This window comes from Tamandua tetradactyla, chromosome 15 (genome assembly GCF_023851605.1).
Source record: "Tamandua tetradactyla isolate mTamTet1 chromosome 15, mTamTet1.pri, whole genome shotgun sequence".
NCBI lineage: Eukaryota > Metazoa > Chordata > Mammalia > Pilosa > Myrmecophagidae > Tamandua > Tamandua tetradactyla.
Genome location: NC_135341.1, coordinates 60,886,926 through 60,912,502, shown reverse-complemented (window position 1 = coordinate 60,912,502; position 25,577 = coordinate 60,886,926). Strand labels below are relative to the sequence as shown.

Below are 25,577 nucleotides of genomic sequence, written 5' to 3'. Positions count from 1 at the left end.
CATAACAAAAAATACCAGGTCTACATTTAAGATGTTTAATGTAATTTGGATTTTATTACAAAAGAAAACATTATCATTGTAATTATAAAAGTCATAAAAACTGGAACTGTACTGTTCATTTAAACACAAAATAAACACTGAATGTCAAATCCCCTATTCCCAAAGAGAAAAAAAAAAAAACCTTGAAAAATGAAGCAATAAAAGACATAACACAAAAAAAATTAATGATAAATACATGTGGTTTTTAAAGGATTTAATAATTAGTCTAATTCAACTGTAGGAGTCAATCTGTGCTAATTACATTAAAATTTTAAAATGATCTTTAGATAATCCCATTCCCACATACATATTTTCCTGTAATTGACACTTATTTGCTTTTTGAAAGATTAGAAAATAGACATTAAAATTGCCAAATTATGCATTTTGAACACAATTTCAAACTTAAAGTCTTTATCTTTTCTTTCTAAAAAATAAATAACTGTTAGACTAAACCGAAAGACATTTCACATATTTGTAATGCATAACAATGTGATCTACTTAATAAATTTAAATCATTAAGTTATTTAATATAAACATTTGTGAATTATAATGTTATATCAATGGCTTAAACATCCAAAATCTGTGCATTTTAAAACAGGATTCACCTGTTACACTGTTGAACACTTTTACAGAATTGATGTACATGATAGGATCCCTTAAACAGCAAGCTCAACTGTTATATTTCAGTTTCAGAAACCTTTTTTTGTTTTCATAACAGAATTTTGAACCTGTCTTTGTGAAAGGAAAAATGCTAGAAAGCTATTATATACAAACATTAAGCTCTGAACATAAGGAAGAAACAGAAATGTTTTTTGGATAGGAAAAATGAAGTTAATAATTTTGAGTGGCAAAGAACTCTGCTTTATAAATACACGCATTAGCACATAAAAAACTCTGTCCTACATGTTTTACATAAGACTTGGCAAATATGAACATTGGTATGCTGCAGCTTTTCTAAAAAATTTAGAAGAGATTTAAGAAACAACACTCACAAATACACACACATATGCAAACACAAAAATGCTTCAGAAAGACTGTGCTTTACTTCAGCTTATCTAATATTATTATAAAAGAATATACAGAATCATACTTTTATCATAAGGAAGTTTAATTCATTGCTTTTTCAAAAGCAGCTATTTTAGAGTGAAACAGTATTCAGAAGAAAGAAAATTCAGGTGGTCAATATCAGGATTTATTATTGTCTATGTAAACAGACATCTATAAATAAATAATACAGGGTGGAGAGGAGAATATCCTGAGGTGGCTCTGCGGCCAGGGTATTCAGTAGCACGAAGCTCCATCCCTGGAAAGCAAGGCATTTAAGAAAGTGCAGGGCTGTTTATCTGAATTTATTTCGTAAATGGAATACGTACAGGTTTAATTATTTTGCACCTTGAGGTAAATCAGTACACTGCAATCACTTCTGCTTATTTATACTATTTAAGGCAATATTTAAAAATCAACATAAGTACTAAATACATCCTTTACTGTCCTGAAATGGATGCTAGCTGTGATTATTTTTTTTAAATAATGGAAAAAATATCATAACCACATAAAACAAGCAGTTAATTACTTAAGATGAGTTACCTTTCCACTTCAACGGAGTAGTCATACCAGATCATATCGTAAGTCAAGTAGTCAAAAGAATGCAGAAACCATTAACAAAAAGAACAAAGTAAAAACATCTTGAGTACAAAGTATTTTGCAAGTCATGTTTTTTCTGGCACTGGATAATTATTATACATAACTAAATAAATCACAAAACACTATGATTCCAGGTAGTTTTCAGTTTAAAATTTAAAATCACTTCCTGAAGAATAAGTATATTTGTTAACCCTCTGATGTCCAGACATAAGGAAAGGATGTGAGGAAATCCTCTTGCTCAGGTACACCATGGGAGTTTTAAAAATAGCAGCAAATAGGGTCTTTGGAAATGATTGTGCTGCTATGAATAAAAATGAATCACTTCAATGGAAGCTCATAAACAAAAAAACAAGCACCAGGGGTAATACTCTACATCAACTGCCAACAGAGTCTAACTCTTTTTTTTTCAGGAAATACCAAATGGCAACAGATACATTTTCTAAGAAAAGCAGCTACATTTCTAACCTCTCATCTGAGGCACAAGCTGAATCTGGTATTTTATCTGATAATATGACCTGAGACGGGGAAATTCAATTAGTTGATAAGTAGTTTGCAATGAATTAAAAACACTTCAGAATTGCTAAAATATCAGCTTTAGTCTTTCCTCATGATCCTAAGATCAATCCTTCTTATTTTTTTTTAACTTTAATTGCAAATCATTAAAGGGAACATTGGAATTTCATTAAAATTTACAACGCAATAATCACGTCACCATTTTAGACATTTCTGCAGCTTCTCAAAACTCATTTGGTTTCTGTAAATTATTCTCTTGCCGAATCAGTTTCACAACCCCATTCATCCAGTCCTACAGGCTTAACAAGAATAACGTTTATTTCATGTAGAGCTAAGAGCATATAAAAGATGACTAAAAATATTTCCTAGAAGTTAAAAAGACAGCGCACAAAAGTCAAAACTAAATGAGAAAACAAACATTAACACAAAGTAAGAATGCCATCCATCTGAGCTATACATAAAATGTCTAATTTCCTTTTAAAATACAAATATGGCAGTGCTTTATATCAAAGATGTAAAATCGGTCAACTGCTTTCAGATAATAAATCATAAATGCAAGTGAGCACCAACTATTTACATTAGCAATTTACTTTATATTTGTTACTTTTCAAATGTTTATATAATATTTAAGCATCATATCAATTAAAGTATTTTAAAAAATCACAGATAACCTATTAAATATATCCTATACAATGGAAAGAATAACAACATCAACAGAAAATGAAAGGTAGTCTTAATAGCACAAAATAATACTGATTATAAACTCCTATAAGAGAATTTTGACTCCTGATTATTTAATCATACTACTAATAACAGAAAAATAATCAAGAACTTGAACCTGATACAAACTACACCATTTTAAGTAAAAGAGAAACAAAGGCAGAGAACAAAGTGGGCATTCTGAACTCTAAAAAAGGATTCAAAAAAATTTCTACAAAGGCAACAAAATTTAACTACTAGAAATTGGAGTTAATCCCTTGTAAAATTTATAGTTATGACTGGCACGGGGTTAATTATAAAATCACTTGTAATTTTACTTGTCGTTAAGAATGGAAACCTACAAGTGGAGGGTTTTCAATTTTTCTTTAAAAAATTTAAAAACACAAAGATCAAAACTACAGTTCTTAGCTATAAAGTAACTACTGTTCTATAATCATTTCTATGGCCCCCAAAATTCTATCACTTGTGAAACATGATGGACATCTACATATATGAAACATACAGACAGAAGCTTTGTTGTGTTACCATTTGCCCCACAACAGTGGTGAAAAATGTCTGTTCTTCCCATAAAGAACTAATAACAGAAGTGAAACAATTTGTAAAAATTTTCAGGAACTCAAGATAAACTCAAGCAAAAATATTACAAGTATGTATCACTCAAAGTTGATATGAATTGCCACTAAAGAACAGATTTAAAGAATACATTAAACTGATTTCTATTGCAGAACAGTAAAAAAATTTCCAACAAAATAAATATTTAAAGGGTAAGAATCTTGTACCTCACTTTGAGACCATTTCATTATATACACAGTCTCCACGGTGCTCATAAAAAACTCACACACGACTTCAAAAACCCAGAGTCATGCATAGGAAGAATGACATACAATATGGTTATATACAGTGGCAAATACACACATTATATATATATATATATAGTTTTATATATATATAATTCCTCTTGCTTCAATTCTATAATGAAGTTTCAGCATCCATGTATTTCTTTGTTGGTTCATCTTCAAAATCTATTTTCACACTCACAGGTTTTTCCGGGCTATTTAAAACAAAGAATGATCATAAATGGTCTTGAAACGGATACATGTTATATTCTAAACATGGCTAGCAATGAGTATGCATAATATAATGGAAAAGAAAAAGCTATAATGACAGAGATTAAATAGATAAATGATTCTAAGAGGGGGTGTGAAAAGAATGAGAAAAAGCTCATCAATAATTATCAAAAGACGGCACTCAGAGAGAAAGTAACCAAACAGAAATGGCTATGTGACTGCCTGCCTGGAAAACAGTTCAGATCCGATGCCCAAGCAAAATATACTCGCACTGAAACAGTGTCTGGCACAAATTGTACACAAAGTAAGCATTGGTTGCATATGTTTGAAGTATGAATGGCTGAGTACACCCTACAGGACATCTCACTTCTCCAGAGACCTAAGGGATTAAAGAACTGATGATGATGATGATGAAAATAGAATTCCTGAGGGCTAAGATCCTGATGTGAGCTAAGGAAAGGAAAAAAAAAAAGTTACATAACAAGAAATTTAAGATAGGATTATGTATTAGTTTCAATATAGGTCCATTATAAAACTGAATGGCATTTATATCCAGGTATTAAATTTCTTCCAGAAATATCTCAAAGAAAACACCTCACCTGAAGAAATGGCATGCCAAAAAATACAAATAAAAAACACAGAAGGAAAATACCGTGTTTTTCCTTTTTCTTAAACCATCAGAAAACATGATTGAGGTTAGTGTTCAATTATTTATTTAATTGCTAGTAATCATGATTCTTTACATGGTTTCTGATTTCTTACAAATTTATTTTACACAACCGTATGTATATGTATTCATTTTTATTATAGAATGTCTCAAATTCTTTTTGAAATAGAGTATAAATTAAAAAAAACAAAATATAATCAGTATTTATATTTGATTGTAGTACACAGTAAAATGACAGGTGGGTGGATGGATGAAAGGATGGAATATAAGAAGGGAGGGAAGGAGGGGGGATGACAGAAGGGAGAGAGGGGGTGAGGCTGGTTTTGTAAGAATACAACAATTAGATAAATTAAGTTAAATTTGATGGTTTATCGCATAGCTATTCATAATAAATTAAAAATTGACAACAGTTAGAAAATGAGTAGAGTTATAGCTACCTCATGTTAGATCTGGTTACTTTGGCATTCTCAGTATTCATGGAAAGTGCCTTCCACTGGGCAGTTTTGGCCATTTCATCTGATATGTTAACAACTGAGGGATCAACACTGAAGAACAAATACACTTTTTGATTAGTATTCAGTACTTGCAAAAGCATTAATATTGCCACTCTTATCATCTATAAATTATTTGCACTCATCAACTCAAAGTTGAGAAAACCTTGCCATGCACTTAAACCAAAATCTAGGTCTAGTAAGATATCAGAATTCTGGAGTTCTGCAATAAATCCTACATGGGGAACTGCATCTTTCTTTACAATCAAAACCAAGAGTAGAGTAATTCAACAGTGGCTCAGTGGCAGAATTCTTGCCTGTCACGCCAGAGTCCTGAGTTCAATTTCAAATGTCTGCCCATGCAAAAAAAAATCCCCACAAAAACAGCCTTATACTGGCTTTGAGTTGGTATTCGCAATTTTAATTTTAAGGTATTAATTTAAAATTCTCAACATCAAAAGCATATATACTGTGAGAAGATAAAACATGAGACTGAATAACACAGGTTCTGAACCCTGTTGTGGATGAGAGATTGGCGTTAGTATTACAAGTATAAGAATGTTCTTTCATGAGCAAATGTACACTATTATAAGTTGTTAATAATAGGGTGCCGTATGGGAAAAATACACCTAATATAAACCATGGACTATAGTACTATTTTAATATTCTTTCACCAGTTGTAACAAATTACCACACTAACGCAAAGTATCAACAATAGGAGGTATATGGGAATGCTGTATTTTTTACATGACTTTTCTGTAAATCTACAATTTCTCTAATTGAAGAAAATAATTTTTAAAAAACCACTATGCTAAGTGAAAGAAACGAGACAGAAAGTACTATAAAATGTAAATATAAATAAACCTATGAAGATAGAATTAGGTTAGTGATTATGTAGGGCTGGGGAAGGATAGAGGGATTGAGAGGTGACTGCTAATAGGTATGGGGTTTTCATTTTGGAGCAAAGAAAGTGTTTTAAAATGGATTTTGGTAACGAATGCACAATTCTGTGATAATACTAAAAACCACTGATTGAAACTCTGAATGGATTGTATGGTATATGAATATATCTTGATAAAACTGCTTTTTAAAAAAGCACATAATACTGTCCTTTTATTACTACAAAGGACAAACGTTAAGTACTTAAATGTCTCTGTGAAATACTGCAAAAAAATTACTTCAAGACCTTAAACTTCCAATATTGTAAATTGTCAATTTGGGCCTCAAAGTTTTCATCACAAGTAATATGAAAATACAATGAAGTTAATGGAGATAGATTTGTAAGCCCTGTTTCTTAACCCAAATAAACAATTTAATGTAAATAAGCTACAAATACAAATGTCATATTAGATCATAGTTAGATTAGCAATGTGATGGCAGCTAGGTTCTAAGTGACTAAATAGCAGTCATTTAGAAAGTGCTAGCTTCATTCACACTTAAAATCAGAGTATCATAAAAAATTTAAGATTGCAGAAAAATATGAAATAGCCAGAGTCTCTAGAAATAGCTGCTGTAACATTCATCAAGTCAATTTTTTAAAAGTGTACAAATTGTGAATGTCCAAAGTTCACAAATAGAGACAAAATACTGAAAAAAGTTTTCTAGCTTCTAGATGTATTATTCTAAATAGAAGTTTCCCATTAGTAGATTTTAAGTCATTGCTTGAAGAAAAAACACATTCTACTTTATTTACCCAAATAAAACTAGATGGCGAAACTTTTGGCTACTTTAAATAAATTTTCATTTTTTATAGAGCTTTCAAGTCTCCAAAAGCTTTAATCTGCACAGCAAATAATTCACAGCCATTTAAGATTTTAAATTCAGATAAACAACCATTTCCTAGTATTCTTGATGTTCACAATTTTAAGCAAAGCAATATTAATCATGGCTCACTGTCACGACATAAAAAGTAACAGTGAAAATACAGGTCCACCTATTCATTTTGTTAAAAATCAGACAGTATAGATTCCACTCAAACATGTGAAGGTTCACAAGTAATCACACTGGGAAAATGATAGTGCAGAATATGGAAATTAAGTGGCAAATAACATCAGCAAATTGGTGAGAGTAATTAACAAGCATCATGGCAGTTTGTATTATCTCTTTAGAAGTATGATCACTAAAGTTAATATGTTAAAATCATTTAATGAACATTTACAGAAGCTAGGAAAAGCAGGACTATAGTGCTAGATACATTAAGATCTTTATACTTCATATGTAGTTTAACGTATATTTGAAAGAATGTCACAAAAAATGGCAGAATAATACCAGTGATGAAAATTAACAGCAAAATGAAAAGTGTAGAAGAAAAACACTTGACAAATTAATTTATCAAAACAAATCAATATGTACAAGTCTAAATGTGACCTCTATAAAATCCATGAAGAATAGTTAAAAATAATAAAAAGGGTAAAACAAGTTAAATATCAACAAACACTTTTCACTAACTGGTCAGGAAAAAGATCTATACACACTCTGAAGACTAATTTCCCTACTAAAAATAGGTGATCAGAATTTGAATACACATAAGACACCTTTTTTTTTAATCTTTCAAAACTACAAAATTCTGTATTTCTTAACCTCTATTTTTAGTTCTTAAATTAAATATAGGTCACCAAAATCATACATGAAAATGCATCATTGAGTTTTCCAAAATACGAGCCCTCACTGTCAAAGTTCAAATCATAACACTGGAAACTAGGGGAATTCTAGGGTTTCTAAGCAGGGTTACAAATCAGAAGGTTATTAGAAAGTGGATTACAAATGTTTATTTTTCAGCACCCAATGACCCGAGTCTTAATGAACAGAAGAAAAGGAAAAGCTATATTACCAACAGGGAATATTCTGAGACTTGTGAACTGCTTCTTTAAAAAAAGTTGGGGAGGTGGGGAGGTGCACGGTCCGGGAATTGAACCTGAGTCTCCCACATGGAAGGTGAGCATTCTACCACTGAACTATCCATGCACCCCTTGTGAACTGCTTTTAAGCTTCACCAAGACAGAAGGAGTGATGGAAGAAAAGCAAATCTCGTCGGCTTGGCATGGAAGTCAATTTAAAGTTCTGGTCCAACTCCAGTTTTTTCCTTCACTCCTGCCTATAACCTAGTAGGGGAAAGAGCACAGGACTTTTCAAATCTCATGCAGCCCCCTTCTAGTTAATACATCAGATTCAGATTTTATCATCTTTTTAAAACAAGACATTTTATTAAGGTGCATAACACGGCTTGTTCATACACTTGACAAACATAAAACATATTTTACTAAGTAAAGATATTTCTCACCTGTATTTTAGGGCCTTAACTGGAATTTGCAGGAGGCTTCCCCCTTCGAATGGAAGGTGCACAGTGTCGTCCTCAGCTTGAAGCATTCGCTCAGCTTCCTTTAGAGCACATATGTGAAAAAGATCACTTTTCCCAGAGTATTTTCAGGAGGATAAATTAATATTATATGGTGTCTTAAAGAATTAGAAACTCAAAATGACAATATTTTAAAAATGTAACAGCTGCTCATGACTGAAGAACTCATTCTACTATGAAAACATACTTGCATCATACCATGAAAAAAAAAACTTGTAAATAATTTAAGTGATACAATGTTCATTTCTGTAAGTAAAGCATAAATACTATTTAAAAAGCAAATTCACCTTATAAATATATGTGAAATAAATATATCTGATATAAATATATCAATTACTAAGTAAGTATACAAAGAGAAAATTTTGTGAAATCACATATTTCTCATCACAACACAATATAAGCAAAACCTCATTTGGATAAAGCAGGGTTTCTCAACCTCAGCAATACTGACATTTAGCAATTCTTTGCTGTAGGGAGCAGCACCCCACTATTAGACAATCAATAAAGACTCAGACTTTATTACAAAATGTCCTCTGGGGAGAAAAGTCACTCCAAGTTGACAGCACTCAAATAGGGGACATGGACCAAAATCATGACATAATAATAATGGGGAATGCAGGGCAGGGCAGTTTTGTAGGAGTGACTAAAAGTTTCTAAACAAGCATTCATCCTCCTTTACTAACAGAACTTCTATTTTTTTGAGGTAGCAATGTGCCTAACTTAAAACAAAAATGAAAAACCTACAACTTAATTTCCAAGCATTTCTTGTAATTCGTTGTGGCTGTGTGATGCAAGCAGAACTTACTGGATGACATTTCTGAGAAGACGCCTTAAAAAAAGACAGTGGGGTAAAGCCCCTTTTGCCTTCTTCCCATTTCTTCCAACCTGCTGTCCTAGTGCTAACATGAAACATGATAGCTATCATGCAGCTAGCATGGTCATGAAATGAATCTGAGAATGGAAGCTATATGTGAGGTTGGGAGAAAAGAAACATAGGAGTCTCAGCTTCTGATGACTTTGTGGAGCCATCACAAAGCACTTATTTCCAAAACTACTTCCATGTGAGAGAATAAATGTTTGTTCTTAAGCTGCTTTTGTATTGGCTACCTATTATATACTACTGAACCTTACTGTAACTAATTTTAAAAAGTAATAAATAAGCAATTTTACCAATCTATTTCATAAGTTAGTAATAGCCTATTGGGAAAATAACAAAAAGATCATAAACCTTTACGTATAGAATACAGGCTTGAAGAAAACAAAAATATTAATTTCAAAATATTGAGGCCCCAATTCAAAATATTCTATTCAAATTCGAAGTCATAATTTTTGCTGAAAAGAAAACATGAAACCAGTAATTTTAAGATTTCTATTTAAACAGAACTACAATTTAAAAACGTATCTTATCTTTGATGTTCAAACAATATTCTGAATGGGAAAATTCAACTAGGAATTAAAATCAACAAAATCATCTATGATACAAAGTACACACCAACTTTTGATTCGTACTAAGTGATAGCACTGAGTTGGTTATAAAATAAACAAATTCAGACTAAACTAATAATACCTTTTATATACCAATTAACTAATGGAACATAACATTACATGTAAAGATTTAGTGTCATATTATATTTTTGTAAAAAGGTATTTACTTAAAGTCCTTTTTATCATTATGAACAACAGATTATTAAAAGGCTGTTAAATATATTAATGTATTGGAAATAAAATTAGAGGATAGGCTATTAAGTAGAATTATCTTGTATAAGTAAGTTTTATACTGTAAAAACTCTAAGTCTTCTGATTTTTGATAAGTAATTTCAGAAAAGTATATTTGTATCAGACTATGGGGGGTAAGACTATAAAATGGCTAAGAGCATATACGTTTGGTACAAGTCACCTAACCTCCTTCTGGTTTAGTTTCCCCACTTGTAAAACAGGGAGAATAATAGTATCTGTCTTAGTAACAGAGCTCTTATAAGGATTAAAGAAGTAAACTCATATAAAGTGATCAGAATAGTACCTGCTATATGGCACAAAACAGTAAACAATAAATAAATGAGGTGTATTTAAAATTCTTGTTTTTGTACCTCTTTCTCCTTTTTCTTTTTGTCATCTTCTTTCTTTTTTTTACTTTCTGGCATGAGATCATCAAGCCAACTAAGTTCTCTCTTTGTGAAACACAGGTCCATGAGCTTGCGAACAAAGACTAATGCAAGAACCTTAAAAAAAAGTGGAGAAGGGAATATTAAGCAATATATGAAAAGATAAACTTTATCACTTAAAGAGAAAATTATTTATAAAACAAATAAATAATGAAAAACTAGTTTATATAGTTAGTTTAAAAATGAGTTATCTCATTTCAAAAGAACCGAGTCACCTAATTTATCTTTTTGAAATTTCTGATAAAAGCAAAGCTATAGAGGGGGGAAAAAAAGGAAACGGCAATTTTAACTTCTGCACGCACAGAACTAAATGGACAATGAAGAAATATTAGCATACTCTTAATATTCCCAATGTGCCAAGGACTCCTCAGTAAGAAAGAGGGAAATCTCTATGGCCCTCAAGAACAGACACGTTTCTTGTTTATTTGTTCATTTGTTTAATGTTTTTATTCTTAGTGCACTGCATTTAGCAGATATAAAATAAATGACTAGGCTACTCAGTATGAGGCTGAACACCTTCCACAGCTTTGGTTGACTAAGAGTTTGAGCTGCCACTATTTAATGTCATTACAATTGAATCCAATCTGTCTCAGTAAAATTAAAAGACTGAAAGACAAAAATACTCACCTACTTAAGTCAATGTTTGTGTCTATATGACTTTTGTGCATAATCAATTTATGTATTTCCAGTGATATTTTTAAAGTGACATTGTATAAATCCACTAAATATTATTTTTTTCTGTTTTGCATTATTTTTCAGTTTCTTCTCTCAATCTTGTTTTCCACTCCACTCTTTACTAGAACATAAATTTCATGACTGCAAGCATTTTTGTCTGTTTTTTTCACTACTGAGTCCCTAACACTTACAACAATGACTAGGTAAACAGTAGGCAACTAATAAATAGTTATAAGGTAAAAGAAAGGGAATGATAGGAAAGGAAGGAAAGGAAGAGGTAAGAGAGGGGTAGGGAGAGTAAGAAACAAGAGGGAGAGATGGGCAGGATGAAGGAAGGCAGGGAAGATGAACCATTGCTAACAGCCTGGTATGTGTGTTTCCACATCTTTCCCTGGGGACATAAAACAGCACACCCAATATATAATTTAGGGGATGCTTTTGTTATGTTAAGAAAACAGGTTCAAATTATATATATTTCTCTACAGCTTACTCTAATCACTTACCATGGGTATCCTTGTGGGAAAAAATATACAGAACTAACCTTTTAATAACCATGTAATAGTTTATATATCTATACTATAATTTTTTTCCTTTGGTTCTTCTACTGATTAATATTTAGGCTATTTGTTACTTTTTTCGCCACTTCAAACAACTTTGTAACAAACATACTTATACTTCCAGACTTATACTTGCGGTGCTTTTATTTTTATACATTTGGCCATCATTTTTGTTCTGCCACCTTCTTAAATTCTTAAATGCATGAGGTTCTATGGTTCAGGGATTAAAGAAAAAAAATTTAGAAAATGATAAGAAAATTCAGTTGGTTTGGTTTACAATTAGAAATGGTTAATATGTATTTCTAGAAACCCAGGGTGCTTAAAATGGGCTATTCTTTTCTCAAAGTCCATTGTAAATACTGATAAAATAATTACTATCAAAACAAAAATCTTTATTAACTATTGACAAAATAAGCCTGAAGAATTTATTACCATCATGGGAAAAACAACTGCAGCAGCTGAAGCTTTTATCACCCACAAGAGAACCAGACAAGTGAGCTGAATGACTGTGAAAATATGGACCTTCCACAGAGGCACGTAACGGAGGTATATCAGATCGGGCTGGTGCTTAGCAGGCATTCCAAACAATTTTATACGGTCAAAAAACTACACATAGAGTGGAAGAAGAAAAAAAGAGTAAGTTTTCAACAAAAATATCACTTCATTATTTAAGAAAATAAATGATAGGTTTATACGTGTTAAATTTAAGCTATAGCTTCCTTGATATGTTCTCATATTACAGGAAAATATTTCTACATTGAGTCTCTGCATATAAGGAAGAAAAAACAGTTAAGGAAACCACGAACTAACACAATCAATGTAATCAGAAAACAACTCAAAATGTTTTAATTTCAGGGACTGAATTATTTTTATGAATTTCTCTGTTATAATCAAATGAGCAAGTCTTTTAATTTCTTAAACTGGTTTTCTATTAAGTATAATAAAAGAATAACTCTGAATGACCCTAAGGTTTTTTCAAAGTCTAACATTCCCAATTATAAGAAAATGACTTAGGTACCAATGACAATTCTTTGCTCGTTGAAAATACACTAAGCAAATCTAAATCATTTTTAGCTTTAATTTCCTCATTTATAAATTGGGGAAATGGTCAGCCCTTCGTAACTCACAAAGTTGTTGCAAAAATCAAATGACATAATCAGATTGTTTTAGATCAGTGGAGAGCAGATCATGGACTGTGTTGAAAAACACAGATGCTGCCTCTGAGAAGTCCTGCCAGCCATTAGGTGGCAACTTTAGACAACATACTCTTCATGACAGAAGGCGGCTACTTACAAAATTGTGCTAACTGTACTTGATGGTCTAAATGCTTTACACTAAAACTGAGTCCATACAAATCTTAAGCTGTATCTGGTTGTTTTCCAGGAAGTATTATAAATAACATAAAACAAAGTAATGAAAGCACCGGGTTCTAGCCCTGGCTCCATTGCTTACTTAGCTAATAATCTTCAGTTAAGTTCCTCTATTTCTGTTTCCTGTTTTGAAAATTAGGATTCCTTTTGTTCCTGCTTTCCAATATTGTTCTGAGGATCACAGAAAAGAATTTATGGGCTTGGTTTTATAAACTATATGGTACCACACAAATGGCAGGTATTACCATTTTTATTGGAAACCATCATCTATGCTTTCTTTTTAAGCTCTGGAATTACTGTCCTATGTGTCAAAAGCAGTATTTTTTCTCCCATTTCAACCTTTGATCCTTCATCCCTCTCACTGCATTAGTCTTTATTGAGAATTACAGTGCCTTTCACTGACTTCAATTAAAATAGGTAATGCTCTCATCAGTTCATGATCTCACCTTCTAGAAACAAAAATGTGCAGTAAGCAACAATGATTTGGCAAATATGGATTTGAAATTACCAGCTGGAAAACTGATCTGCCTCTAAAGTATCAAAGAATCAAGAATAATACTTAGGACTTGCCTGAATTCCTTTTAATGAGGAAACTCCCATATAAAGGAAAACACCATACAGAACAGGCATTGGAATAAACTGTAAGTAAAACAAAAACAATCAGAACTATTACTAAAACAGTTTTACAATAATAAATACACAAAAATAGTATGCTTCCTATGGGGACAGAACTAAGAAATCTTTGAATGATGAGGACTAGTTGGCCCTATTTTTTCTATAAACATGAAAAATGTTAGTAAAAATTAATCTCTTGAAAAACTGTTATCTTCTATGTGTTCCTTTCTGAAAAGAGAACATGTCCAGTGGAGAAGAGCCCTACAGTCAGATTACTTGGTTTTAAAACCTAGAACATGGGCACTACTTAATCTCTTTGAGCTTTAATTTCCACATTATATCGTTGTAAAGGTTTAATAACTTTAAATACATAAAAGACTCAAAGAAGCACATAGTACATATCAATCACTCAAAACAGTGTTACCATTACTATTTTTATCACTACTAACCCCCTACTGCAGTGACTATTAAACAGTACTTCTCACAGAATGTACGATTTGAACTTCATTCCCCAGAATAAAGTCCATATTTCACTTGGCAGTTACGGAAATCCCAGAGCATCTATCTATTCACTTAACATCCTACAGAAAAGCCTAGCTATTAACTGGCTAGTAAACAAAAACTACAATCAATAACTGAGGGAAAAGGACCTAACAATGACAGAGGCCACCTACATCCACTCCATCTCTACTAACCAACCTACTAAGGTCATTTGGAAGGATGCTGGAAGGAAAATAAATGAGTTGGGAAGAGAAGAAAACATATTTTTAAAAATAAAAAGTCTAATCAATATCCTCTGATATTTTATCCATAAAGCAACTTCAGAATACCAGAGGAAAACAAAAATCAGAACAAAAAAAAGCAGTTGGAGGTGCCTGTCCCGAGAGGCATGACCAAGTAAAAAGCTTCAAGGCACTGTCCGCCTCCACCCCGTGTCCCACAACAGTAGCTTTGAACAAGCAGCAAGAACTGGTAGAAACATCTTTGCTGAAGCTCAAAAAACCTGTTAGACAACTGCAGTAGCAGGCAGGTACCAAATCAAGAAAAAGGCCATTTGAAAACAGTAGGACCTTAGGCACCTGGCTGGCCCCTGCCCACCCCTTCACCAGCTCCCACGGCCCCTGCCCACCCCTCCACCAGCTCCCATGGAGCTAGTCGATGCTCCCAGTGTAGGTCCTGGTCCTGGTTCTGGAAGGAGATTGTATGTCTGCCCTAATCCCTTTGGTGGTAGCCAGGACATCTGTCTTAAACCTGCCATCCAGAATGTGACCTGCATGTACGTAGAAAGTAGGCCACAGAGGTCTCATGTAGAGTACCGAGGGAGAGCAGTCAAGTCCTAGCTGCCTGAAGCAAGGGATTTCTGGCTGTAGGACATACAGCAGAGTGCCCGGGACCTTGAGGAAACTGTTTCCTATGGAAGAGGACATGTTCTTATCTGTGTAAATGGGGGAATTCCTAGAGCCACATGTACTTGACCACGAATAGATAGATGTCTGTGCAAAGAGGATCAAAGCATCCCCTACACTTTGGCTTTGAGCTTTACCCTAAATTCACTGCATGAATAAGCTTGGAAGGAGAGCACTTTCATAGGTCAATCTGAAAAAACTAGGGAAGGTGTTTTATTTTTTCTATCTTCTTTTTTCTGTACGCTCCTAGAATTCAAGGAAAGCTCTATCATAACACTTGCAGGTTCTGGTCCTTCCCTGGAACCTCAGGTATATATGTGTCACACCTGAGACTCAGAGCTAGAGTGGTGTAGGTATGAAAGTCACCATTACCTACCTACCCCTTACAGCAACTGTTAAAAACACTGAAAAAGTGATCAGACTGTAATTAGAGATATGAATGATGCTGATTCAGGTAGGATTAAGCTAAAGCAGACTAAAGGGTAAAGGACGGTATCGACTATACTTCAAAACTTCAACTTCTATGTGAGACCAAAGAAAGAGATGTTTAACGGGTGCAATAAAAGTTATATTGTCAGTAGCACACTATCAAATCTAACTTATATGGCCAGCTTTTTGAACACTATAATTATATGGAATCTTGAATAAGGATTGAAATCTTGGTTTATACAGGTTGGTATGATAGCCCAATATATCCCAGAGTAATCTGAACAGAAGATTAAAATTTATTTGCAAAGTCCCCTTGAGAGTCTGGGGGAAAAGGTGGAGGTACTAAATTTCTCCACCTGTGGAAGACCAGATATTCTTGCAAGCATTTGGGACTTGCAATTTAATAGTCTAAGCTCTAGAACCTGGGGCTTGCCCTTATGAAACTTGTTCCTACAGGGAAGAAACTAAGCCTACTTAGGACTGTGTCTAGGACTCAGCTCCCAAAAACCTCTTTTCTTGTTTAGATGTGGCCTCTCTTTTTCTAAGCCAACTCCTCAAGTGAACTCACTGCCCTCCCCCCACTACGTGGGACATGATTCCCAGGGGTGTAAATCTCCCTGGCAACGTGGGACATGACTCCAGGGAATGAGTTGGACCCTGGCATTGTGGGAATGAGAAAGCCTTCTTGACCAAAAAGGGGAGGAGAACTGAAACAAAATAAAGTTTCAGTGGCTGAGAGATTTCAAATAAAGCCAAGGTCATTCTTGAGGTTACTCTTATGCTGTATATAGACATCCCCTTTCAGCTTTTGATGTATTAGAGTACCTAGAGAGAACGGCCTGAAACTACTGAACTGTAACCCAGTAGCCTTGATTCTTGAAGAGGACTGAACAACTGCAGAGCTTTTAAGGTGTGATGTGTGACTGTGAAAACCTTGTGACTGACATTCCCTTTATCCACTGAATGGGCAGATGAGTAAGAGGAGAAAAAAAAAAAAGACAAACTAAATAAATAAATAAATAATGGAGGGAGGGGAGTTTGGGATGTTTTAGGTGTTCTTTTCCACTGTTATTTTTACTTTTCTTCTTTTCTTGGAGCAATGAAAATGTTCAAAAATCTATTGTGATGGCGAATGCACAGCTACACAACAATACTGTAAACCACTGATTGTACAATGATTATATGGTATGTGAATATATATCTCAACAAAATTGCATTGAAAAAAGATTACAGCTTAAAAAGTATTTGGGAAAGATTAAAAATGTAATTATTCAAAAAATCAAAAATCTTCAATTTAAAAAAGCCCATTTGCTGGATACATGCTTCAGGAACAGATAAATGTCTCAGTAACTAAATTCTAGCAATAATGCATTACAATATTAAAATGTCCAGTTTTCAACCAAATATTATAAAACATAAAAAGAAACAAAGTGATGGCCCAAGCAAAGAAGAAGATTAAAGGATTATGAAAAAAAATTTTTTTAAGTTCCAAATACGCTCCAAGAGCTAAAGGAAAGGAAGAACAAAGAACTAAAATGACACATGAACACAAAGGAGAGGATCAATAGAGAGATAGAAGTTATGAAAAGGAACCAAACAGAACCGAAGACTACAGTAAAAGAAATTTAAAATTACATAGAGGAATTCAACAGTAGATTAAAGCTGGCAGAAGGAACAAGCAGTGGACTCAAAGGTAACACAACTGAAATTATGCAGTCTAAGGAGCAGAAAGAAGGAAAAAATGAAGAAAAGTTCCTCTCCTAAGATATCTCTGGGGCCCCATCTAGCATACCAACTGCAATGTGGGAAACCAGAAGGAGAAGACAGACAGAAAGGGGCAGGGAGAATACTCAAAGGAATAATGGCTGAAAACTTCACAAACTTAGCAAAAGATAGGAATATATACATGCAAGATACTCAACAAACTCCACAACAGGATAAATTACCCAAACAGACCCACACCACGACATATTATAGTAGAACTGCAGAATGCCAAAGATAAGGAGAATTCTAAAAGCTGCAAGAACCAACATGTCATGTACAAAGGAGCCTCAGTAAGATTAAGTGCCAATTTTTAGTGGAATCCATGGAGGCAAGAAGACAGTAGTATGATTACATTAAAAGTGCTAAAAGCAAAAAAATGTCTTTCAAAAGTAAGGGAGAGATTAAGACATTCCCAGATAAACAAAGGCTGAGCGAGTTCAGCACTAAGAGCAGCCCTGCGATAGATGCTAAAGAGAGCTCTGCAGGTTGAAAGGAGACGAAAGGCAGCAGAATGAAGCTGCATGAAGAAATAAAGTTCTCCGCAGGAGTAATGATATGGGGAAATATATACCCCTGTTTTTTGGTTTGTAACTCCACTCTTTACTTCCTATAAGAACTAAAAAGGCAGACACATAAGATGTAATGATAAATTGGAATTATTCATAATGTATAAAACATACAATGTGTGACAACTACATAAAGGTGGGAGAGCAGAGGGATATAGGAACATAGTTTTTGTGTACTACCAAAGTTATATTGGTATCCAAGCCAAAGAGATTATTTATAGACTTAGGATGTTAAATTTAAGCCCAATGGTAAATACACAGAAAATACAGGAGAATATGTAAGTTCAAACAGACAGAAATAAAGAGTTCAGGTTAAAAGGGAAGAGGCATCAGGGTGAACGGGGAGCTGGTCCATAATGGGTACAGGGTTTCCATTTGGGGAGATAGGAAAGTTTTAGTAATGGAAAATGGTGCTATCAAAACACTGTGAATGTGATTATTCCCACTGAGCGATATGCTTGGCAGTGGTTGCACTGGGGAAGTTTATGTTGTTTATACATGTTCCCCCAATTTAAAAAAAAAAAAGAATAACTAAAGAGACAATGATGGGATCTAACAAAGGAGGAGAAAAAGCCCATAAAGATATTTACTGGAACATAATTAAAAACTTGGAATAGACTATAAGCTTTATGTCAATGTTAAATTTCTTGAACTTGATAACTGCAGTAAGGTGGCTACAAGATATGCTTACTCAGGAAATATACCTAACAGTAATAAATGTTCAAGGAACATGTAAACAATTCAAGCGTTTAGAAAATGCATTGACAGATCGACAAACAGAATGATATGGTAAATGTGACAAAATATTAGAACTGGTGAGTCTGGGTATGGGGGGGTGGGGTGGTTGGGGTATGTTTGAGTTCACTCTAGAGGGTTTGGATTATTTTTGTAACTATCCTGGAAGTTTTATTTCAAAATAAAATGCTTTTTTTTTTAAAGTAACTGGAAAGTAAATACATAATTATTAAAATAAATAAAATTTTGGAATAATGATGTTGAGAAGATTAAAGATGAATATAAAGATATGGGTAACAGGGGAAATTTCTTAAAACATTGAGAAAATTGTGATGGGTGGGGGGTAAGAGAGGAATGTCAGAACATATCCAGAAGGTCTGGTGATTGTACAACTTACGTTAAAGAAATACCTGCCAGGCAATAGAGGAGAGGATAAAACAAACAATGGGAGATAATTCCTACAGATGAAGGCACAAACTTTCAGACTAAAATAATCCACAGAGAGAAAAGTAAGGTAAATGGAAAGAATCTACCTACCTATCTATCTAAATATACCAGTAAAAGCTCGTAACACAGAAGGAAAAAGAAAGTTGTCATAGTTTTCAGAAAGGGGTAGGAGTGGGGGGTAGTCTCCAAGGTAAAAAAAAAAAAAAATGAAATAGATATCAGATTTCTCATTAGGAATACTGATTTTTAGAAAACATTGCTACAGTGACTTTAAGGCCCGATGGAAAATTCTTTCAAACCTTGAAATCTATATCCAATTACCATTTAAATGTGAGGATAAAGACATTTTTAAACGAGAACTCTAGACATTTACCACCCATGTGACCACTTATGAAAAAAAAGGACTCAAAAAATTCCTCTAGCATTACAAAAGAGGAATTCAAGGAAAAAGGAGACTCTACATATACTTTCTAAAAAAAATGTAAGGGAAGTTAATAAATATTAAGAAAATCTACTTGGTCTTGAGTGGAGCTTAGTGAAATAGGATATATTTCCGTCTTTGTGTAGGCCTCAGTGAATATTCCTATCATAACATTGTTTGTGTTCCCACAGACTTTACACTTTTATAACTTCAAGAAAAAGCACAGAAGGCTCAATTATAATTACAGCACAGAAGTAAATGTCAGTAACAATAATAATAAAACTAAAAATGCAGTCAATGAAAGGCAAGGGATGGAAGGGAGAGGGAAGACAGAAGATACTTAAGTATGCTTAGACTTGTCATGAAAGACAATCTTACATCAGAAGCTCTCAAAACTTTTTAGTCTCAGGACTATTTGGCAGTCTCAAAAAGTACTGAGAACCCCCAAAAAACTTTTATGCAAGTTTTTAATATATCATTTTCACCATATTAAACCCCAAAAAAACTTTCACGCAAGTTTTTAATATATTATTTTCACCATATTAGAAATTAAAAGAACATTAAAAAATATTTATTAATTCATTTTAAAATAATAAACCCATTACAAGTTAATATGTGGAACATATTTTTAACGAAAAACTGTAATTTACAAAACAAAATGAAATTTAATGAGGAAGTGACATGTTTTGCATTTCTGTTAATTTCTAGTGGCTGCCGTAAGAGAAGACAAATGGATTACCTGATTTTGTATTCAGTATACTGTATTATGTTGTTTTGGCTGAATTATATAAAGAAAACCCAATCTTGCAGTTATGTACTCAGAAAGGGAAGGACCTGGCAGGAACCCCAGGAGTGCATAGAATACACTTAGCAATGCCTTAGGTGAAGAGATAATTATAAATGTATTGAAAGCTTTGATGGGGGTAACCACCATAATCACTAAAAAGAAAATGAAAGTGAAAAGAACTTACCTCTGAGTTAGTTTGAAAAATGAGGGAAAATAGGGAGGCTTTTAATTTTAGAACTTTTGTATTTTAGTAAAAGTATGACTAAACAAACAATGTTTAATATAAACTGATTTCGTATACACTTCACTGTTAACATTAACTGCTTTTGTTTGTTTTCTAATGAGTTTACTTATCAGTGTTGTTTCACTCAGTATATCAGAAAGAATCATTTAACTTAATTAAGAATGAGATTATTTTTAACATTTTAGTCTAATAATTCAGTGCTACTGAAAGATAAATTTCATTTATATATATATATATATACATCTTTCAATAGCACTTCCACTAACATACCTACAGAATCCTCAGGGTATGTTCTCCTTTCAGACCGTAACTAAGCCATGGATAACTCACTCCAACACTATACAGTGCCATCCTTTTACATTACTTTCAGTAATGTCTACTATAACTAAAAACCATACCAAAATATTATTTCCCAAGTAAATCCTAGGAAATGAAACTAATTTTAGATATTTTAAGCTTATTTTAGTGTTTAATTTTCAAACAACTACATATAAACTTTACAAAAATGAAGATTTAAAAAAAAAGAGAGCTTACCTTCAGTACTGACGTCATGAACACAGAGAGACCCATTAGAATAAATATCATTAGCCCTGTAACCCGCTGTTCACGGATTCCCAAAAACTTGGGCTGTTCCCCTGGAGCAGAACATTCAGATTCAACTTTTAAGCTGTTGACATGACTTATTGACAGCACTGTTGCAGCCACAAACCACGGAAGTCCCATGACAGAGCAAACTCCCAACATCACACCAACCATGAGCAAATCAAGGTGATAGCCAGCTCCTTTCTGAAAAGTAAATGAACACAAATATTTCTAATTCCAAGTTGTTCTTTCAGGCTAAAACGCTATACTGTTAATAAAGAGGGAAGGAACTAATTTTCATCTTTTGTCTTCTAATGCTTTGCCAGCATAAAAACACCTCAAGCTTGAAAAAAGACACAATGAGAGGTAAAATTTAAAAATTTACCTTCAATTTATGTTCCTTTCTGTTTATGATTACAGCTGTAATTTGCTGATCCATAAAGATGAGAATGGTACAGAGCAGAGCTGGAATAGCAGCAATTAACAGGGTCCACCAGGGATTTTCTCCCAATGGGCTTATTATCCAGCCCCTAGTTGCTGTAGTAGGCTGTTAAAAAATTGAAAGATAACAAAAAAGTTTCCTTCTTTATTGTATGTAATTTCACACAGCACTGATTGGGTCTTGCAAATACCAGGGAATCAGACAAAACTGGATTCAATATATATTTTTTTTTTATTAATCAAAAAAAGGAAAAGAAATTAACACAACATTTAGAAATCATTCCATTCTACACATGCACTCAGTAATTCTTAGTATCATCACATAGATGTATGATCATCATTTCTTAGTACATTTGCATCGATTTAGGAAAAGAACTAGCAAAACAGCAGAAAAAGATATAGAATGTTAATATAGAGAAGAGAATTAAAATAATAATACTAATAAAAAAATATATATATATAAAAAGGAAAAAGAAAAAACAAAAACAAAAGATACAAACACACAAACAAACAAACAAAAAACCATATTTCAGGTGCAGCTTCATTCAGTGTTTCAACCTAGTTACATTACACTTAGGTATTATTGTGCTGTCCATTTTTGAGTTTTTGTATCTAGTCCTGTTGCACAGTCTGTATCCCTTCAGCTCCAATTACCCATTATCTTACCCTGTTTCTAACTCCTGCTGGTCTCTGTTACCAATGATATATTCCAAGCTGATTCTCGAATGTTGGTTCACATCAGTGGGACCATACAGTATTTGTCCTTTAGTTTTGGGCTAGACTCACTCAGCATAATGTTCTCTAGGTCCATCCATGTTATTACATGCTTCATAAGTTTAGTCTGTCTTAAAGCTGCATAATATTCCATCGTAGGTATACGCCACAGTTTGTTTAGCCACTCGTCTGTTGATGGACATTTTGGCTGTTTCCATCTCTTTGCAATTATAGATAATGCTGCTATAAACACTGGTGTGCAAATGTCCGTCTGTGTCTTTGCCCGTAAGTCCTTTGAGTAGATACCTAGCAGTGGTATTGCTGGGTCGTAATCCATTCTGCCAGTCTATGTCTTTTGATTGGGAAATTCAGTCCATTAACTTTTAGTGTTATTACTGTTTGGATAATATTTTCCTCTACCATTTTGCCTTTTGTATTATATATATCATATCTGATTTTCCTTCTTTCTACGCTCTTCTCCATACCTCTCTCTTCTGTCTTTTCGTATCTGACTCTAGTGCTCCCTTTAGCATTTCTTGCAGAGCTGGTCTCTTGGTCACAAATTCTCTCAGTGACTTTTTGTCTATAAATGTTTTAATTTCTCCTTCATTTTTGAAGGACAATTTTGCTGGATATAGGAGTCTTGGTTGGCAGTTTTTCTCTTTTAGTAATTTAAATATATCATCCCACTGTCTTCTAGCTTCCATGGTTTCTGCTGAGAAATCTACACATAGTCTTATTGGGTTTCCCTTGTATGTGATGGATTGTTTTTCTCTTGCTGCTTTCAAGATCCTCTCTTTCTCTTTGACCTCTGACATTCTAACTAGTAAATGTCTTGGAGAACGCCTATTTGGGTCTATTCTCTTTGGGGTGCGCTGCACTTCTTGGATCTGTAAATTTAGGTCTTTCATAAGAGTTGGGAAATTTTCAGTGATAATTTCTTCCATTAGTTTTTCTCCTCCTTTTCCCTTCTCTTCTCCTTCTGGGACACCCACAACACGTATATTTGTGCGCTTCATATTGTCATTCAGTTCCCTGATTCCCTGCTCAAGTTTTTCCATTCTTTTCCCTATAGTTTCTGTTTCTTTTTGGAATTCAGATGTTCCATCCTCCAGTTCACTAATTGTAGCTTCTGTCTCTTTAGATCTACCATTGTAGGTATCCATTGTTTTTTCCATTTTTTCTTCTTTGTCCTTCACTCCCATAAGTTCTGTGATTTGTTTTTTCAGATTTTCTATTTCTTCTTTTTGTTCAGCCCATGTCTTCTTCATGTCCTCCCTCAATTTATTGATTTGGTTTTTGAAGAGTTTTTCCATTTCTGTTCGTATATTCAGCATTAGTTGTCTCAGCTCCTGTATCTCATTTGAACTATTGGTTTGTTCCTTTGACTGGGCCATATCTTCAATTTTCCGAGCGTCATCCATTATTTTCTGCTGGTGTCTGGGCATTTGATCAGATTTCCCTGGGTGTGGGACCCAGCTGGTTGAAAGCTTTTTCTGTGAAATCTCTGGGCTCTGTTTTTCTTTTCCTGCCCAGTAGGTGGCGCTCGTGGCGCTCATCTGTCTGCGGGGCAGTCGGCCCGGGAAACCGCGCGTGGAGGCGGGGGTCGCTGGCCGCCGTGGCTTGGGGGAGTGCCGGTCCAAATTGCCCAGCTGGCCTGAGACGCCAAGCTTGATGGGAGGACCCCGCTATCCAATGTTCCCAGTCAGACCGGGGAGCCACGTGTGTGGAGGGGACCCCAGTCGCCAGCCGCCCCGGCCGGGAAACCGCGCGCCCCTCGGGTATCTCACCGCAGCGGATTCTCCCTGCCCGTTCAGCCGTTCCAGAATGGGGTACGCTGTCTTTTGGGTCTCTGCCGTGACTCCGGGAGCTGTTTCATATTGTTTCTGTTTCTTTAGTTTCTTTTCTGGAGGAGGAACTAAGACCCGCGCATCTTACTAAGCCGCCATCTTCTCCAGAAGTGGATTCAATATTGAAATGCATGATGAATCATTTGCAAAGACAGCAAAAGCAATTCTTCTCATCCCTAGATACACGCCCCCTCTAAAATGTGACTTGGTCATAGTCATTCCTTCCAGCTAGAAGTGGACTCCATTACCTTTGAATCTAAGATAACCCTATGACTTAACTGAATCAACAAAAGTGGGCAATGTGTGATTTCTGAGCCTCAAACACAAGAGATCATGCTGCGTTTGCTCTAACCGTCTGAACCTTGAGGTCATGCTGTAAATAAATCTGAATTAACTTTGAGGAGGAGATATAATGTGGTGTGAGAAAAGAGGAAGCCCATCACCCAGCTATTATGACCATCTAACTGAAGACTCAACCAACTGAATGAGGCCTCCATGGAGCCACTATGCATGTACTATGTGTAAGACTCCAGATGAGACCAACAGATCATACTACACAGCTAAGCACAGCCCTGTCACAGAATTAGAACAAACAAAGGGTCACTGTTTAAAGGCATTACATTTTGGGGATGGTTGATATGCAGAAATAGATAAGTGACACAAGGTATCATTACAACAACACGCTCCCACATACTTCATATATAGTGAAATCAATCTACCTGCCAGATCAACTCTTAAATAAAAGGGCTTTAGAGATTTCTATAGACTTATGATCCAGGCAGGATCAGTAGTAAATCAGAATTGGGCATCAAGACACTTTTTCTAAAGTATTGACTGACAAAAATCTGGCATCAAACAGATACTAATACTCACAATCTATGCCATAATATAAGATTATTCTGTAACAAAAACATTTTAAATGATCTTGTTTAGTAAATCTTTGAGGTTATCGGATATATTTAAACCTAAATAAATGTATTCATTTCCTAGATTTCCTATTAGGCTTGTTTTATCTCCACGAAAACATTCTCAATGCAAAAAAGAAATTCAATACTTTCTGGTATTCCACTCTGCCCACACTGAACATTTCATTTGCAATACTACATATAAATTAAAAAGTATTTTATCTACCCTATGCATGTATTCATAAGTTGTTCCTTGATTTGTTTCCTCAAGTGTATTTTATGCCCCCTTGAAATCAGTTTGCTATCTGAAATAGATCAATAGATCAGTAACAAAGATATATTTAGGAATCAGAATAAGGACCTCTGGCCAGAATAATAGAAAATTACTTGAATATCTTGAATATTAATTTA

At 34.1% G+C, this 25,577-nt stretch overlaps 1 protein-coding gene across 4 annotated transcripts in view; it reads right to left on the bottom strand.

The window, feature by feature from the left end:
- Positions 1-3,017: 3,017 nt before the first annotated feature.
- Positions 3,018-25,577, bottom strand: part of SLC4A7 (solute carrier family 4 member 7) — a 127,299-nt gene continuing 104,739 nt past the window's right edge. The window contains exons 19-26 of one of the 4 annotated variants that reach the window (XM_077129951.1): positions 21,642-21,803; positions 21,209-21,460; positions 13,831-13,899; positions 12,323-12,496; positions 10,584-10,715; positions 8,422-8,519; positions 5,088-5,195; positions 3,018-3,967 (exon numbers count right to left, since the gene is read on the bottom strand). In XM_077129951.1, coding sequence (XP_076986066.1) covers positions 3,886-3,967; positions 5,088-5,195; positions 8,422-8,519; positions 10,584-10,715; positions 12,323-12,496; positions 13,831-13,899; positions 21,209-21,460; positions 21,642-21,803 — 1,077 coding nt within the window. In that variant the 3' untranslated portion in view covers positions 3,018-3,885. The remainder of the gene's footprint in view (positions 3,968-5,087; positions 5,196-8,421; positions 8,520-10,583; positions 10,716-12,322; positions 12,497-13,830; positions 13,900-21,208; positions 21,461-21,641; positions 21,804-25,577) is intronic. The other 3 variants (XM_077129952.1, XM_077129954.1, XM_077129953.1) reach the window with 3 other exon arrangements.